The 18,723-nt window shown below is 39.8% G+C and overlaps 1 protein-coding gene across 1 annotated transcript in view; it reads left to right on the top strand.

Moving 5' to 3' along the window:
- The first annotated feature begins 274 nt into the window (after positions 1-274).
- LOC103361409 (otoferlin-like) overlaps positions 275-18,723 on the top strand; it is a 26,327-nt gene continuing 7,878 nt past the window's right edge. Inside the window, exons 1-40 of the mRNA XM_008287477.1 lie at positions 275-357; positions 448-502; positions 599-730; positions 824-886; positions 982-1,066; positions 1,155-1,314; positions 1,393-1,579; positions 1,660-1,846; positions 2,413-2,636; positions 2,993-3,101; positions 3,395-3,572; positions 3,791-3,911; positions 4,006-4,106; positions 4,218-4,308; positions 4,404-4,520; positions 4,614-4,766; positions 5,401-5,590; positions 5,785-5,909; positions 6,013-6,147; positions 7,986-8,147; positions 8,230-8,349; positions 8,444-8,605; positions 8,713-8,875; positions 8,957-9,030; positions 10,017-10,043; positions 10,145-10,276; positions 10,420-10,492; positions 11,506-11,618; positions 11,724-11,861; positions 11,965-12,096; positions 12,215-12,342; positions 12,428-12,598; positions 12,858-13,018; positions 13,854-13,996; positions 14,100-14,188; positions 14,392-14,490; positions 14,685-14,926; positions 15,149-15,327; positions 16,371-16,471; positions 17,183-17,357. Of these exons, the coding sequence (XP_008285699.1) occupies positions 275-357; positions 448-502; positions 599-730; positions 824-886; positions 982-1,066; positions 1,155-1,314; positions 1,393-1,579; positions 1,660-1,846; positions 2,413-2,636; positions 2,993-3,101; positions 3,395-3,572; positions 3,791-3,911; positions 4,006-4,106; positions 4,218-4,308; positions 4,404-4,520; positions 4,614-4,766; positions 5,401-5,590; positions 5,785-5,909; positions 6,013-6,147; positions 7,986-8,147; positions 8,230-8,349; positions 8,444-8,605; positions 8,713-8,875; positions 8,957-9,030; positions 10,017-10,043; positions 10,145-10,276; positions 10,420-10,492; positions 11,506-11,618; positions 11,724-11,861; positions 11,965-12,096; positions 12,215-12,342; positions 12,428-12,598; positions 12,858-13,018; positions 13,854-13,996; positions 14,100-14,188; positions 14,392-14,490; positions 14,685-14,926; positions 15,149-15,327; positions 16,371-16,471; positions 17,183-17,357 (5,280 nt within the window). The remainder of the gene's footprint in view (positions 358-447; positions 503-598; positions 731-823; positions 887-981; positions 1,067-1,154; positions 1,315-1,392; positions 1,580-1,659; positions 1,847-2,412; positions 2,637-2,992; positions 3,102-3,394; positions 3,573-3,790; positions 3,912-4,005; positions 4,107-4,217; positions 4,309-4,403; positions 4,521-4,613; positions 4,767-5,400; positions 5,591-5,784; positions 5,910-6,012; positions 6,148-7,985; positions 8,148-8,229; positions 8,350-8,443; positions 8,606-8,712; positions 8,876-8,956; positions 9,031-10,016; positions 10,044-10,144; positions 10,277-10,419; positions 10,493-11,505; positions 11,619-11,723; positions 11,862-11,964; positions 12,097-12,214; positions 12,343-12,427; positions 12,599-12,857; positions 13,019-13,853; positions 13,997-14,099; positions 14,189-14,391; positions 14,491-14,684; positions 14,927-15,148; positions 15,328-16,370; positions 16,472-17,182; positions 17,358-18,723) is intronic.

Raw genomic sequence — 18,723 nt, 5'->3', positions numbered from 1 at the left:
CTGCAGTAAATTAAAATGCATTACAAATATTGCACCTTTAATTCTCTTTTTAACTGCTTTATCATGCATCGTCTCTGTCTGCTATGCAAATTTATATAGTCTTGTCCCATAAAACACACTATTTTACAAGAAGGGGAGGTACGATGCTAGAATATGCTAAGTTTTTAGTGCCATACATTTCTAATTTTGGTACCGTTTGTCCTGATTGTGGCCTTTTATATGATCTTCAGATGAGCCAGCCATCTTGGAGACAGAGAACCTGGATCGTCAGGGCATGTTCATGGGAGGAGGCCCTGACCCTGACACCATCTCACTGGCCTCAGTCACAGCTGTCACCACCAATGTGTCTAATAAGAGGCAAGCGTGGTTCTGCTGCACCTGAGACATTTATATCACTAACTATGCGCGTTTGTCTAAAGATTCACACTGATTTCTGACTCCTCACAGATCAAAGCCAGACATCAAGATGGAGCCCAGTTCTGGAAGACCAGTAGATTACCAAGTAAGGGAAAGAGTGTATTCATGTTATTGCACTGGATGCGGTGATGTCAGTTAATCAGGGAGCCTCTCCGTCAATCACTTCACTCTTTAATTTCAGGTGAGTGTGACAGTGATTGAAGCCAGACAGCTGATTGGACTCAACATGGATCCAATGGTCTGCGTCGAGATCGGAGAAGATAAAAAGTACACCTCAATGAAGGAATCAACCAACTGCCCGTACTACAACGAAGTGAGTTACAACATATGTTGAGAAAACGCTCACTATATGTCTAAAAACAAGACTTGTACCAACAATATCGTCAAACTCTTTTCTCTTTTCTAGTATTTCGTGTTCGACTTCCACGTCCCTCCAGATGTTATGTTTGACAAAATCCTGAAATTGTCTGTAAGTTCTTAACCTAAAACTGATTGAGATCACCTCCTTGTTTGCCAGAAGATAAATGTGATTAATGTTTTAGTGTTTTTATTTCCCTGATCTAGGTTATCCACTCCAAAAATCTTCTGCGTAGTGGAACCCTGGTTGGAACTTTCAAACTGGATGTTGGCACCATCTACTCCCAGCCAGGTGAAAAAAAAGAAGAAATTCAGCCTTGTTATCACTCTATATAAACGACACTGATACATCAATTCATATTTCTTTTCTTGTTTTGCAGAACATCAGTTTTACCACAAATGGGCCCTGTTGTCCGACCCAGAAGACATCACAGCCGGATGTAAAGGCTACATTAAGTGTGATGTTGCAGTTGTGGCTAAAGGAGACACTATAAAAACTCCACACAAGGCCAATGAATCTGACGAAGACGACATCGAGGGGTAACTACAACTTGTTAATCCTTTGAAATTTCAATTTAAACCTAATGCAGAAAACTTAATGAAAACATTGTGTTTCAGCAATCTGCTATTACCAGAGGGAGTCCCTGCAGAGCGACAGTGGGCTCGTTATTACCTGAAGATCTACAGAGCTGAAGGACTCCCCAGAATGAACACCAGCATCATGGCTAATGTAAAAAAGGCCTTCATAGGGGAAAATAAGGACCTGGTGGATCCTTATGTCCAAGTACTGTTTGCTGGGCAGAAGGTGAGTGTTAACAAATATTCGCTGACGTTTGTTCTTTTCAGCTACATACATAAAATTATGTGATTTATGGTTGATTTCAGGGGAAAACATCAGTTCAGAAGAGCTGCTACGAGCCCATTTGGAACGAGCAGGTTGTCTTCACGGAGATGTTTCCGCCGCTCTGCAGACGCATGAAGATCCAGATCCGCGACTCGGACAAAGTGAATGATGTCGCTATAGGAACACACTTTTTAGACCTGCGGAAGATTTCCAATGATGGAGATAAAGGTGACTTATCATTTACTTTTTAATGACTTGTATGAATCTCCTAAACGTCTCTATCCTGAAAACATTGTTTGACCACTACAGTAGCTAGGTTTCAGTAACATTAATAATACAAGGCTGCATCCTCCATATTAGCAACAGCTACTCCTCTGTACAATGACACAATTGTAACTGTATTAGTAGTCACAACACTGTATACTTGTACTTTTATTCTCCTTGTACAATATCCATTCTTACATTTTATGCTCAGGCTTTTGTACCTATGTTTATATTTTTGTGACATTTGTCTGCTCATGTTTAGGACTTTGAATGGGAGCAACTGTAACATAACATAACATAACATAACATAACATAACATAACATAACATAACATAACATAACATAACATTTCAAGTATTTCTGATTCTGAGTCTGATGACAAATTTAATTCCAGAACATTCCCTTTTGTTATAGGATCAATTTAACAACAATTAAGACAGAGGCTAATCTATTATTCTATCTATTAGGCACCTTTCCTTCTTTTATCTGCACATTTCCACATGCAAACCACTTTATTCTTTATTTCTCAGGCTTCCTTCCCACGCTGGGACCTGCCTGGGTGAACATGTACGGCTCCACTCGTACCTACACCTTGATGGACGAGTACCAGGAGCTCAACGAAGGCCTCGGCGAAGGGGTGTCCTTCAGGGCCCGCCTGCTCATCAGCCTGGGTGTGGAGATCCTGGACCCCTCTTCACCTGAAATAACCAGCTCCACGGAGGTGCAGCTGGAGGGAGTGCCCAACATCTCAGAGGTGGGTCCCTGCCTGGATGGGCAGCCATGCAGAGGATGGCAATTGTTGCTCCCACTAACAGGTCATTGTGCGTCAGTTATTGTGAATTATTGATAGTCTGTATTTAGCCCCCCTGGTGCATTATTAATAGCTGTTTGCATTAATGTGACTTCTTCTTGTTGGGGAACAATGTAAGTCACGCTGCAAATTCAACTGAGCACTGCGGCAACCGATTCAAGTGATAGCTGTTAATATTTGATGGCTTCAAGTGCTTTGAAGTTTTTTGTCTGTTATTTCACCGATAAAAGTGAGTGACAGCAGGTTTCACTTACATTCAGACACTGACAATGTGTGTGTGTGTGTTTTTTTTTTAACAGACCGCCACAGGGAAGGTCGAGGAGTTTTTCCTCTTCGGGTCTTTCCTGGAGGCCACGATGGTCGACAGAAAGATTGGTGACAAGCCCATCAACTTTGAGGTCACCATAGGTATTTTCCATCACCTAATTTTCTTAGTATTTTTAAACGGAATTTGGTGAGAATTAAAAATGCCTAATGCTAAACTGGAATTCTGTAAGAGTGAAGAGTTCCAACATGTAAAAGTTGCATAAGACAGTTTCAGGAGTTCGCATAATTTACTGTATTAACATTCTAGCTTTATCGCTGCATGAAATATGAAAACAAACAGTAATGAACCAAGTATTTAAATAAATATTCCTAATTATTAGATGTGCAGCAAGTGCAGCATCATTTATGCTCTGACTCCTAACTGCTGTTGCCAGGTTACTATGGAAACGAGATCGATGGAATTATCAAACCAAAGACGAAGGGGAAGAAAGGCGACGGCGATGAGGAGGAAACTGAGCTGATCCACAACGACAGCGACGAGGAGGTGGACGATGACGGAGATCTGGCTTCAGTGGCGACAACTCCGCCCATGAAACCTGTCATCACCGACCGGTCAGAGGAATAATGTCACCAGATAAGCAGATAGTGGGAACAAATAAATGCTGAAGACAAAAGATGAATGCATTATAGTTGCACTTTGAACCACTGAATTTGAAAAATCTTTTCCTAGACAGTCAACTAAGTAGTTTAATAAGTTGGAATTATTGTCTTCAGCCAGCACTGCTAGTTGATATTTAATTGTAATTCTCATTTTATTTCATTTTCCACAGAAACTACTTCCATCTGCCGTATTTTGAGAGGAAGCCGTGTATTTACATCAAGAGTTGGTGGCAGGATCAGAGGAGGAGGCTGTACAACGCCAACATTATAGACAACATTGCTGACAAGCTGGCAAGTCATATTCTTTTTTTACTTTCTAAGTGAGTTTCAGATGGTACAAAGATAATACTCGAGTTAAAATCATTGTGTGCAATTGCTTTTACAGGAGGATGGACTGAATGATGTGCAAGAGATCATCAAGACAGAGAAGGCCTATCCTGAGCGCCGGCTCAGAGGAGTCCTGGAGGAGCTCAGCCAAGGATGCAGGTCTGTACTTACAAACTTCAGCCACACATTGGAGAAAAAAAAGCTGTTTAAAACACTGAGACTTCTTGATAAATTAAAATATCCACACTGACCGAGCTCCAATTCTTTCAGTCAGTTTCTTTCGCTGGCAAACCAGGACCAGAATCAGTCGGGCAGAACCAAGCTGGACAGGGAGAGACTGAAGCTGTGCATGGCAGAAGTGGTATGTTGATTTTAAAACATAGCCAATTTCTTCCACTTTTTGGCCATAAATATTTGTACTCTGCTGCTAAATCCTGCATTTCTCTCTGGTTTTAGGAGAGCATAGGTCAGCAAGCTAAGGCCATGAGGTCACAGGTGAAAAAGAGCACAGTGAGAGACAAAATCAAGCTGGCTCAGAACTTCCTCACCAGGCTGCGCTTCCTGGCTGACGAAGTAAAACCCTCAACATGTGCAATTATTTACTGCATTTTCATGGTGTGTCGCAGTTTTTTAATGTTTAATACGAGCGTTCTTTTGTTATTTCAGCCTCAACACAGCGTTCCTGATGTTTACATTTGGATGATAAGTAACGGGAAGCGCATTGCTTACGCACGTGTCCCTTCCAAAGACATCCTTTACTCCAGCATAGATGAGGAGAGAGGAAAGGACTGCGGCAAAGTCAAAACTATCTTTCTCAGGGTGAGTTTGCACCGAATAATCAGGAAGTAGTTAATGTACTCCAGAGTGGTGGTATATTTACTTATATGCTGGACTGAAATATGAATTTGAGGTTTAGCACTTTACTTGCTTCCATACTTTATAATTCAGTTCCATTGTAGTTCAGAGGCAAATATTGTTCGTTTTACTCAACTATATTTATATTATAACTTTAGTTACTCGGCAGATTAAGTTTAATAGTGCAAAATATAATCAAAAAATTAATTTTATGCAATATTATTGATTAAGAAAAACATTGTTCCTTGAGGGGAAATTCACAAACAGCATATTAATTATACAAGCATCTCTACCATAAAAGTGATGAGCACATCAATGCATCAGTGATTATAATCCAATAATATACATGACTTTGAAATATGCCATTCTACATACAGAACACTTTTAGTAGTAAGAGTTGTATACCTTTATGTAAGTAAAAATTTAATAGTACAAAAGTACTGATTATTTCTGCATTGAGGTGTTGCTACTGTTTCTTACATGCTTCTATCACCTTTACTCTTCTGTTATGCACTTACAGTTACTTATTGAGCTCCTGTCATTGTGTGTCACCATGTTGTTTTGTAGGAATAAAATTGTTTTTTCCCCTCCTGTTAAGATTCCCGGTAAGAAAGGCTTCGGGCCTGCCGGCTGGACGGTTCAGTCCAAGATTGAGATTTATCTGTGGCTCGGTCTGAACAAGCAGCGCAAGGACTACCTGAGCGGCCTGCCCAATGGATTCGAGGAAAACAAGTTGTCGAGAGGACCTGGACTGCCGTGTTCACCTCCCATCAGCCTCACATACATGAGTAAGATAATCAGCTTTTCTTACATGTTTATTTTACACACAAATAATAAAAAAGATATGCACAACTACATACCTTTTTTGTGTCAGATTTCTTTCAAGTGACAACTATTATGTTTTGTATTTAAAAATGTCTTTAAATGCACACCACACTTTATACACTAACTGATTCCTTTATGAGCAAATTTGTCTCTGCAGTGAAGCAGATCTTCCAGCTGAGGGTCCACATGTATCAGGCCCGAAGCCTGTTTGCAGCTGACAGCACAGGTCTGTCTGACCCCTTTGCAAGAGTCTTCTTCTCAACACAAAGCCAAGTCACTGAGGTGGGCATCTCAAAAAGCTTTACAGGAGATCACCTGTCAGCTTAAAATATGATTTACCGTAAAGCAGTTTCTGGATCTTGTTAAATATTTTGTTTCCTTGCAGGTGCTGGCTGAGACTCTCTGTCCTACATGGGACCAGCTGCTGGTTTTCGAGAACGTGGAGCTGTTTGGAGAAGCCAGCGAACTGAGAGATGACCCCCCTATTATCGTCCTTGAAATCTATGATCAGGACACAGTGGTAAGGGTTGTTTTGGAACAGAGACTCCTGTCTGTTTCCATTTGTATTAATGCGAGCAAAAACTCCACCTTCACGCAGCTCGAGTTTCCGGATAACAGCTGCCTTATCGAGCTCCTTCATCTTTGTCAGCCTAATAATTTAACAGCATCTGTCTTTCACTTGAAATGTAAAACTAAACGTGTCACTTAAGGAGTTTTAAAGCAGCAAGTGATATGCTCTTAGTACTGTGTTGTACCATCACTTTTTATCTGTGAAATTAGATTTTATTTCTGTTTGTGTTAAATAGCAACCTGATAAGAATTATATTTGACAAAATATCTTTGCTGACTGATAATTTTACATTTGCTCCTGACAATAACACCATTGTTTTGGATGACGCTTTGGATAAGTAGAGTGTGGACTGGCTTGATGTACAGTAGCATCACTGTAATGTGTGCAGAGTATATTGTACTGAAAGGCATGCAAGAGGAATAAGATATGTCCTTAAGCCTGGACAGATGGACTCTCCTTGATCAACTTATCCCTGTTGCATTCCTTTACATTCAATTTTGTGCTTTTTTTTGTATGCGGCCAACAGGAATTTGGATTCTTTATAACCACTAACTGCAAGAAAGATTTATTTTTAATATAATCTTTATGACACTACATGAATACGTATCTGTTTTGCAGTTCACTGGTTATTTTAGGGATCTTGCTCTTTTATCTTCAGTGCTTTTAACTTAGTAGTCTGCTTCGAAACATGTGCATCTTGAGCCATGTTTCTTTCTGCTTATTGCATATATTATTGATTACATCATCAGCCTTCTTTAATTGCTTTCCAACAACGCCATAGTATTTTAACAGTATTATATTGATATCGTAGGCCAACAACGGGGGTTAAATTGGGCTGGAGCCCACCAGACCTCAGCCCTGTCTCTATTCGTACCACCGCATTACCAAGGAACAGACAAATCTTGAAATCTGCAGTCTCACACTAGATGTAGAAAGTTTCCTTAATGTGTTTGACTTCACTCAGTTGTAGCATCACCCAGCAGCAGGATTCATACCGTCTCCGCTCTGAGAGAGGGGCTGTGCACAGCAGTGGTAACTTCATTATTTACATCTTCTGACATGTTGTTGTGATTGTACGGAGTCTCATTACCTTAAATGCTTTTCTAGAAGCAATGAGATGAACAGTTTCTGCAGTGAAATCATTGATAACTAAATCAGTCCTGCTCAGGATGAACACAGTGTTTTGTTATTTCTTTTCTAGCAAAAGTTCAAATGTAGTTTTTTCTGTAGGATCACAATATTTCTGTTGAGAGATAGAATGTAATAATAAGAGTTTTTCAGTTTCGCTTCACTTTTGCTTCACAGAGGTGGAATTTTTCTTTGAAGCAACATCCAAATCACTAACAGATTGAGAAAATAGACTGCCTTTTTGCAATTAAAAATGAGAATTTTAGTGGTAAAAATGACTGTTTTTGTAGTTTTAATTTGAGATGTCTGACTCTGAAATTCTACCAATACAGTGGAGATAAATGGAATTTAGTTTTTACTTTTAAAAAATGACTTTAGAAAATTCAGCTGCAACATCTTTTTCCAACCACAGAGATGTTGTTACTCCACATAATCCACATCTAGCGACAGAACACAATCTGTGCAGTTTTCCTTGAACTGATTTCTACTAATGAAATCATTCCTATTTCTGCTGTCGCTAATATTGTCTGTGTGCCCTGAGCTCACTGGACAAAGGCTCCCCCTCCTCACAAATCCCAATTTAACCCCTGGCCGAAAGCACGGTTCTTTCAAACATTCAGACCAGATTTAATGTTTCACTGTGTGTCCGGTGCTTCCAGGGCAAAGCTGACTTCATGGGCAGAACCTTTGCTAAGCCCATAGTCAAGATGGCGGACGAACACTACGGTCCGCCACGTTTCCCCCCCCAGCTGGAGTACTATCAGATCTACCGAGGGAACTGCACCGCTGGGGAGATGCTGGCAGCCTTTGAACTGCTGCAGGTTAGTTTGTCCAAGTAGAGACACCATCCACCTGTGGGCTCAGCACTGCAGTTGTTTTATAGCTATCTGTCTTGTCTGTTAGATTGGTCCCAATGGAAAAGCTGACCTTCCTCCCATCGATGGTCCAACAGACATGGACCGCGGACCCATCCTGCCTGTGCCCCTGGGGATCAGACCAGTGCTCAGCAAGTACAGGATTGAGGTGAAGACGTCATATAAACTTTTACATGAACAGCTAAATTCAAGAAAATGCACTCAAGGAGATTAAAACACCAGCTGACATGTTGTTCCTTTAGGTGTTGTTCTGGGGCTTGAGGGACCTGAAGAGGGTGAACCTCGCTCAGGTGGATCGGCCTCGAGTGGACATCGAGTGCGCCGGAAAGGGAGTCCAGTCTGCCCTGATCCCCAACTACAGGAAAAACCCCAACTTCAGCGCTCTTGTCAAGTGGTTTGAAGTGGTACTGTGCTGTATTTCATCATTTAAATCACTCTGTTAATATCTACTTTAATCACCTGTTAGAAGTAAACTTGTAAGAGAAACTAACTCTAGATTTTGTGTGTCAAGGATTTGCCCGAGAATGAGCTGCTTCACCCACCGCTCAACATTCGAGTTGTGGACTGCAGAGCTTTTGGCCGCTACACTCTGGTTGGCTCTAACGCTGTCACCAGCCTGCGGAAGTTCATCTACAGGGGAGCAGACAAGCAGGCCAACAACTATTCCACCACAGGTATAATCTAGAGTCATCAGTCAGTAACTTGTATATGATGACCAGATGATCAGACGTTCACATGATGTGTTGATATTTCAGAGGAAATTGTTGTTGTCAGCCTGGAAACCGAGCCTTCTTTTAAGAAGATGGAAACTGTGGTCAAACTGGACTGTGTAAGTTTTACTTTCGGAATTTGATGAAAGCTTCTTTCAAAGACTTAGACCAGTGTCCATGTGGTGTTTTTGATATGCTTGAAAACACATCATGAGTGAAATAAGCAGCAAACACCATGGCTGAGCATTTCCACCTTAACACTGCAGTGTACTGATGACAGTCTCAGAAACATGGAATCACACTTGTGGGATTTCATACATAATATACAAAAAGGAACCGATATTGTCACTTCCCAGGATGAGGTTTCAACATTATTTTTCTTCAGAATTTGTTTCCAGCTCGAACATGTTTGGCTAAAAAACTCCCATATTTCAACGTGCCATTATGCAACACAGAGTACTTTTACAGTGTTTAAGCAGTGTTTTAGGTGAGCCGGAGTGCTCGAGCTGCAGCAAGAAACAGTGTAGAGTTACATCTATTGTATTTTATGGCACTAAGGGATTATTTTCATGGAAAAAAAATCACAAAGACGAGTTTTTAGGGGTTAAATAAACACCCAGAAAGAGACTCTAAGTGATTTTACAACAACTCCATGATTGAAACACTCAACTTTTCACTACAGAACTGCAATGAATGCCTAATTAATCAATTAATTACTAGCTATTTAATGAATCTGCAACTATTTTAATATTCAATGAATCAATTGTTTCTGCAATTTTTCAAGAAAATAGTCAGAATTCTCTGACTCAAGCATTTGAAACTTAAATATTTTCTGATTTCTGTTTTCCTGTGTGACAGTTCACAAGGTTAGGGACAAAACAAGATATCTGAGGATGTCATCTTTGGCCACGAGAAATCCAACTAGACTTTTTGTACATTTCGTTGATCTAACAATTACTTGAGTCATCAAGAAAAAAACTGATCGACATTGAAAGTCATAGATAGTGCAGATTACTAAGCTAAGAAATGCAGAGTAAACTGTCAAAGAGATAATGACTGTTCTGTCATATGATTTCACATCATAAACTCTGGTGTTGGTCCACAGGGCTCTGATGCTGTGGTCAAAGTTGAGGTAAGCAGAGCGCTGCTTTACAACTTATATATCAAGATTTCATGATGCAACTAGATATCTTTACTGACAAAGATCAAAAATTATGTTTGTTGCACGAAAAGGATGATGACAAGGACGGAAAGGGGAAAAAGAAGAAGAGAAAGAAGGGAGACGAGATGGAAGAGGAGGAACTTGACGAGAGCATGCTGGACTGGTGGTCCAAATATTTTGCCTCCATCGAGACTTTGACAGAAGTGAGTAACAGGACTCTTATTTTAATAAGCTGACTATGGTGATTGGGTGAAGTGAAGAGTGTTAAAGTATTTTTTTAAGCTCAGACATTAACTTGTTTTGGTCTTGATAAATACAGTTGAGAAATAAACTTCTACTCCTTCAGGCACTCAAGGCTCAAGAGGCAGCCCTGTCAGATTCAGAGGACAAAGAGGAAATGGACATTGCAGATGGTGGAGGTAAAACCAGATGAGATTCTACATTCTTTTCATCAGTTTCATATTATTTACTATGCTTTCATGTGCCTCTTTGTCAGCTTGAACCAAGTAGTATCCGTAGTAGTAGTATTCCTTAATAGCTGCTTTGTCAAGTATAAAATCTATGATGCCTAAAGTGTGACAAATTCCAAAATCAGGTAGACAAACTACTGAATTAGCTTTCTTTGACATACATTTCTTGAACTATCTAAATGTTCAGTCACTTCTAGTACTCAACTGCCACTTCTTAGTGCTAAAAAACCTTAAGTAAGCACAGTATTAGTTCTTATAGGACACATATTGTTGGGATGTTTTAAATTCATGCATGTTCATCTTTTACAAGCTCACTAACTCTGTTGTTTTCTTCTACAGTGCAGTAGTGAACCTCGTAGCCTTCGTAGCCCCGAGAATGCCTCCACGTAGATGCTGACATGAATCAAAAATTCAGTTTGTGGGACAACCGCTTTTTCTCTCCCATACATGCATATCCGTCGTATGCTGGCCATGAAAGTTGTCAATAACAATACAGACGATAAAAAAAAAAAAGCAAACACGGTGCAATTCGATGTCAGGATGAGCGTTAATTTTAGTGCTCTAAAGTATGTTTGATTCTGTGCTGTGCCAACCAGGCTGTACAGAATCTACTGTGTTTATATTCTGTATGTTAGCATGCAGTCGTAGCCTACACTGTGTTATGTTGGGGTACATGTACTTTGACATAACAAACAACAGCCAAGTTGTCAGCTTGTCTTTCCTGAGCTTTACAAAGTCTACACAGCTGCCTGCCTGGAGGATCCTAACGCACCACCAAGTATGCCCACTGAATTGTATACTCCGGTAGTATACAATTCAATGGTATGCTTGTTGTAAACAGTAAAAAGCTGGTTTTGGCAACTTTCATGTGGAATTCATGTCTCGAGTGCTCTGCTCCTTCGCTCCCCCACCTCCCCGCTCCCCCTTTCTTGCCCCCTTCCTCAATGCTAACCTGTACTCAGATATCAAACCTGATGAATCTCCTGTGAAAGGCTCCAAGAAAGGAAAAGGAAAGAAGAAGAGGCCGGCGGTCGACCCGTTTGAGAGGAAGAAGCCGAAGCTGGATGAGCTGAAGGTACCAGAGCAGCTTAAAGCACTTGTTGTAATAATTGGTTGTATGCGATAAAGATCATTCAAAACCAATTTTATGTTTTTATGTCTTTTCATGTGCTCAAATAAGGTGTATCCCAAAGAACTGGAAGCTGAATTTGACAACTTTGAGGACTGGCTGCACAGTTTTAACCTCTTCAGGGGGAAGGGTGGTGATGATGATGACCAAAATGTGACAGATGAGGACAGGATTGTTGGAAAATTCAAAGTAAGAAGGAAGAAATATACATGAGACGTTATATATTTGTACATAGCACAGTTGCGGCCATTTTTGCACTATACGCTTTGATTGTTTAACTGTGTCAATTTAGGGTTCGTTGTGCATGTACAAAGTGTCGGACGATATGCCCAGAGACATGAGCTTCGACTCCAACATGGGAATGTTTCAGAACATCCCTCACAACGATCCCATTAACATCCTCGTCCGCATCTACGTCATCCGGGTAAAACTCTGCACATTGCTGCATTATCATCTAGTAGATAACCTTAGATAGTGGTCAGACTCTGCAGGAGTTGTGATTCTCAACTCAACAGTGAACAGTTATGTTGTCTTTTTCTCAGGCAACTGACCTGCACCCAGCAGACATAAACGGGAAAGCCGACCCCTACATTGCTATCAGACTGGGAAAAACAGAGATCAAAGACAAAGAGAACTACATCTCTAAACAGCTGAACCCTTTGTTTGGGAAGTAAGTCCAAAAAAAAGTTGGATTTATACGACGTTTTTGGTGTTTTAAACATGATTAAAAACGTTAAAATCTCAATGTTTGTCAGATCTTTCGATGTGGAGGCCACGTTCCCGATGGATTCCACACTAACGGTGTCAATTTATGACTGGGACCTGGTGGGAACCGATGATCTGATTGGAGAAACCAAACTTGATCTGGAGAATCGCTTCTACAGCAAACACAGAGCCACATGTGGTGTCACGCGTAACTACGCCATGTAAGAAACAAAAGCTGAACTCCTGTGTAGGGATGTGTGAAAGACTGCAGACAAACTGTAGTAAATTACTTAATGTGAGAGAGTTGGAGCATCAGGATGAGAATAATGAATGAAACCGCTTGTGTTCTAAGTGTCAAACCCAACATTTGAGTAAATTATTGTTTGTATCTTGACTGTGAGGTTTTCCTTCAAGCAGGTGCAGTGCCATTAGTTTTATGGTGTTTCAGGAAGCTAAGACCATGTTTGCTTTTTCCTGTAGCCATGGTTACAATGTGTGGCGAGACCCGATGAAGCCCACACAAATCTTGGCTAAGCTGTGCAAGGACGGCAAACTGGACGGGCCTCACTACGGCCCTGGAGGAAGAGTGAAGGTGGAGAATCGTGTTTTCATGGCACCGACCGAGATAGAGGATGAAAATGGTATTTTATGACCTTCTGATTGTCTGACTACATTAATCTAAATACTTACAATGAATCCAGGAACATTTATGCAAAGGAAATCCCTAATGGGAGGTTGGCAATGCAAGATTTCATCCTGATATTACTGTTGTTCTTTCTCTGGAGCAGCCTGCGAAATGCTGACACTCTAAGAGCTTCAGTAAAATGTTTAGCAAAAAGCAACTAGACTCATCCAAGAAGCTTTTTAAGTTCATCTTCAAGAACCTGAAAGTCGAGTCAAGTAGCTTTTTATTGAAGATCATATTATTATAATGACCTGCATGAGTGAGACTCTACACAGACATAAATGCCAACATCTTAAATTAAAAAATGTGATTTTATTTCGTTTTGTTTGGCTTTATTTTCAGAGTACTCGTCTGAAATGTGTCTTGCATCCAAACATGTGCACATAAATACTAAAAACACAACATTTCACGAAACAGCAACATAAATACTACAATATACAAAAGATTATTATCGCAAACAAGTGGCTAATGTGCATCAGTTTAATTATCCACACAGGAGCAATGAAACCTGTTTAGAGCCCAAATTCTGAATAACATTAACAAATGAGTTCTGCAGTCTGTTCATTTGAGCCTTTGGAACTGATAAAATAAAATATGATGGACCAAATGTAATATTATCTATTCTTGTAGTTTACCCGCCTTGAAAACTTTGACCCACACTTTTTGAGCTGACACATCACAGTCTCCTGAGAGACAACTGTACAGTGCAGTGGTGGCTCAACACTATAACTTAATGAGATCAAGGGTGCACTCTAGGATAAATCACAAAGATTTGCGGTGATGTCTGTCAGGTTTGAAGAAGCAGACTGATGAACACCTCGCTCTCACTGTGCTGAACCATTGGGAGGAAATCCCTCGAGTCGGCTGCAAACTCATCCCCGAACACGTGGAGACCAGACCACTGCTGCACCCTGACAAACCAGGAATTGAACAGGTATTTTAACGTAATAACAGAAATGTCAACCAAACAAGCACCTTTATCTATTATTTCTTTGCATCCAGAAACAAAATGTTTTCTTGTGTTCAATTGTTTGCAGGGAAGAATTGAGATGTGGGTGGATATGTTCCCAAAGGATATGACTGCGCCCGGCCCGGCACTTGACATTTCACCAAGGAAACCAAAGAAGTACGGGTCAAATTGTCAATTGGCAGCTCTCATTTACACAGTTTAATTTATCATTATCCAAAATACCACTGAGAAAGGTCAGATCCTTGAGAATGTATCTGAATAAATGATAAGGTCTGATCTAAAGATGCTTGTAACTGCCATCTCTGATAATAATAGATATTAGCATGTCATTATATGCGGTTATTTTTGCTTGTGTGCAGGTTTGAACTGAGGGTGATCGTCTGGAACACAGATGAAGTGGTTCTGGAGGACGACGATATCTTCACTGGCGAGAAATCAAGTGACATTTTTGTTCGCGGGTAATCACAAGCTTAAAGTTTTTGATGTACTGTTTCTCTCTTTCGTTTCATCTGCACAGCTACATCAAGGCACATTTACAATCTAGAAACACATAAAAAATCATCTACTTCTTATATCCCAATGAGAAAATAGACAGTTTCTTGGTGTAACAAGAACTCTGAGTCCATTCTACATCTTTTTCTTCCTCTAACAGCTGGTTGAAAGGGCAGCAGGAGGACAAACAGGACACCGACGTCCACTATCACTCCATCACCGGAGAGGGCAACTTCAACTGGCGTTTCGTCTACCCCTTTGACTACCTCATGGCTGAGGAGAAGATTGTCATCTCAAAAAAAGAGTCCATGTTCGCCTGGGATGAGACCGAGTACAAGATCCCAGCTCGACTCAACCTGCAAGTGTGGGACGCTGATCATTTCTCGGCAGATGATTTCCTGGGTATTGTTGCTAATCATTTAAAATATTTGAGTAAAGTTTTGTTTACCTAATACCACTCTTATAGACTCACTTCATTATGCTGCAGAGACACTAAATTCAAGTAGCATTTTGTAGTGAAATTCATCAGGTCCTTTCAGTGTTAGACATGGAGCAGTATTCTGTTTTCCCACCTTGTCGATTAACCTCTGCTGTGTTTAATTCAGTGAAAAAATGTCTTCATAGGTGCGATTGAGCTCGACCTGAACCGTTTCCCGCGTGGTGCAAAGACCCCCAAGCAGTGTACCATCGAGATGGTGACAAACGAAACAGAGATGCCCATGGTGTCCATCTTCAAACAGAAGAGGATCAAAGGCTGGTGGCCGTTTGTGGCCAGAAATGAAGAAGATGAGTTTGAGCTCACGGTGGGTCACAGCAGAGACACGCCTAACAAACGACAGGGGGAGCTTGGCTTGGCTATAACGTATTCCTGCTTGGCTATGCTGTTTTTTCCCTGCATTTCTGTTTTTCTCTATCTTGATCATGCACGAAATGAGGCTAATATTGACGTGTGATTGATGCTTGAGGGCAATACATTACGAGTTTACTTTTATAAAGATACCAGCATAGAAGCAGGTTTTGCCGTCATTATTGATGTTGTGCAACAAAATATCATAAACTTCACTCAATTTATCCCAAAGATCAGAAAAAAAACCTTCCTTTATGTTACCTGCTATTAACAAATAACAAAACAACCCCTATGAAGCTCAGCCCTTACTCTCTGTGGTGCTAAAAGCAGTGGCTAATTGTTATCTGTTTTTTATTTTTATTTTTCATACTCCTATAATTGTGAGTAAAAGCTATATCAAGTGTTATACAAATGTATCTGTTGTTTCTAACCACTAAAAAGTGAAAAAAGTAGGTCGTCCCTGCTATTATGTGCTATAATGCTAATACTTACTTGGCAACATGCTCACCATGACATAGCTAACATACAATTATTTAGCAAATACAGTGTTTGCGATGTTCACCGTCTTTGTTTTATCATGCTAACATTTGCTGATTCGCACTAAACAGAAAGTACAGCAGAGTCAAATGAATGAAAATTTTAATGCTAGATGAAAAGTGATGAAATTCCTACTAAGTCATAAGGATTCATCCTCTGAGGAGCATGAATTTTAAGGCAGTTCATCCAATAGTTATTGAGATATTTTAGTCTGGATTGACCAGCACAGTTGACGCTGTCATCCAGAGATCAATGACATCAGGAGGACTAGAAAATGTCTGCATGTATTCATGTAACATTGTGACTAAACTCCCTCAAGCTGAAATGTTATCCACCTACTTAAGATTGTGCATCTAACTTGAGTTGTTTCCTCAATGGCGCGAGTAAACTTAGTAGCTCTGTGACGAAGTCTTTCGTGTAAACTCTCATGATTTCTGACTGAGATAGTTTTTGTCTTTCCAGGGAAAAGTGGAAGCAGAGCTGCACCTCCTGACAGGAGAGGAGGCTGAGAAAAGCCCAGTTGGTGAAGGACGCAACGAACCAGAGCCGCTGGAGAAACCCAAGTACGAAGGATGTTTTCCCATCCAATTATCTTATAATTATCTTATAATAGGATGGGAAATCTATCAATCTTAACGAAGTCTATAAATCTTACTATTCTTTTGATCTATTCCTCTCGGTGGCATTGTCTAGTTTACTCTTCTACATTTACTCCTCCTACATATATACAGAAATGTACACATGCCAAAGTTTATGTGCATGTACAAATATACACACGTGTAACAAGTCCAGCTTGATTCCAAAAAGCAACCAAAAGCAAAACCACTAAAAAAAACTATTAAAATAAACACTGCAATAAATAAAGTTATGCTAAATAAATTCCTAATTAAATGATAAATCAGTTATAAAGAAGCAAGTGTAAAACAAGCATAAAAAACCCATAAAGAATCATAAATTTGCATAAACAACAATAAAGCTAAAACATTTTCACGACGTGGGGAAAGACATTTTTACGGATTTACTTCAGCCAAGCTCTGGACTTGTCTTCTTTCTTTACATGGTAAGTTGCTGTTTCTTTGTACCTTTCATGTATTTCCATCTGATATCACCTTTAATTTGTTGTTTTTTTCTCTCTCTTTTTTTTTTTTCCTGTTTCAGTAATGTCAGCTACATTTACATTCAAATTTAACTCGGAAAAAGAACAACAACACAATATAATGGTTTGCAGCGCTTGAAGTCTGTATTACTCAACATGCCCATTTCTGTCCTTCCAGCCGTCCAGACACCAGCCTTCTGTGGTTCCTCACTCCCTTCAAAGCCATAAAACATTTGATCTGCACCCAGTACAAGTGGCTGGCCATCAAGATTGTCACAGCTCTCCTGCTGCTGGCTATGCTGGCTCTTTTCCTCTACAGCATGCCTGGTTACATGGTCAAGAAAATGATGGGAGTTTGAGATGTTGCTCAGGCACTTCTTCAGAAGGTTCCAGCAGTTTCACTAACCAGACGACTTCTTGCTGTCTCTCTTCCATACTTTACATCTACACTTTTCTTTACACTTTAAAATAGATTCTGTGATATAGTTTGAGCAGACTAAGATAAAACGACGGGGAAACTGCATTCTGAGAAATGCATTTTCTCCTAAAAATGACCTTTTTGACCTGAATATTCTTATACTGACTGTAATTTTTTAATATAACAATGTTAACAGACCACTTTTACAAATTCTATATCAGCTGAGTATCTGTTGAGATTAGTTAGGAGGTAAAAATTGTATTTAGGTGTTTAATTTTCTATAGATAAAGGTATTGATTGTAGCTGAAGTTAGCAATAATGTTTACATCAGGTTAGAAACTAGATAGGTCGTCTTCACTGAGGAGTGAAGAAAAAAATCTGTTTACATGCGTCACATTTTATGCTTTCTAAAATTACAATATACAAAGTTTTGTTGACGAATAAAAATCTGCTGCAGTGGAGTAAGAAATGCACCCGACATCAACCTCAAGAGTAAGTCAATAGAACTGTGGAGAAAAGTCAAAAGCACCACTTCAAGAGATGAAACCTGCCCTCTTTAACCAGAAATAGAGCTACTCAGAGATACCTGCCAAACAAAACAGAGGGTTTAGAAGACTTTACCGAAACAGGGCAGATGCTCAGACCTGAAATTGGACCCAGACAAGTATTAAAATTACCTTCAGGAGTTGCTTGTTTTAGCTGGAGATGGGACACACATGCTTGTATAGCAATGATGCAAAGACCGAAGAAAAACAAAACGGCTGCTGAATATACTTTTTCTACAGTATGGGAGGATTTTAATGTTCAAGCTGCACAAGAACTAAACAGAGTAAAACAACATCCCTAAAACCATCAACTGAAACTGATGTGACAAGATAGCATCAGTGAAAATGTTAATTAAAAAAAGAAGCATGTCAAGATTAATCCAGAGGTCGATTCATTTGATCACGTGGAAATGAAGAAAAGAAGAACAGAAGTTTGGAACCAAATCACCAACTGGTTAACCTTCCCTGCAGTAGTGCTGACTGCTTTTGAAATGAAATAAGAACTTTGCATTGTGGTGATGTGGAGTTCTTATTTTTCAGCTACTTTTGTTTGTAGTCCAATTATGTTTATATGCATTTTTGACCATTAGCGAGCATGTTATAACTTTGCAGTGCGTTAATGAATATTTGATGCCTTACTTCACAAGAAGAACTATTTTTGTGACAAATAATATCCTAGGAAAATGGAAGTTTTCTACAGAAATTGTAGTGTTCAAGACAGAAAGAAAAACAAAGCTGATATGTGAAAAATCTTAC

Source organism: Stegastes partitus, unplaced genomic scaffold, assembly GCF_000690725.1.
Source record: "Stegastes partitus isolate 25-593 unplaced genomic scaffold, Stegastes_partitus-1.0.2 Scaffold502, whole genome shotgun sequence".
NCBI classification, from domain to species: Eukaryota; Metazoa; Chordata; class Actinopteri; family Pomacentridae; genus Stegastes; species Stegastes partitus.
Note: the sequence above shows the minus strand (reverse complement) of the source record. Positions and strands in the feature narration are given on the sequence as shown.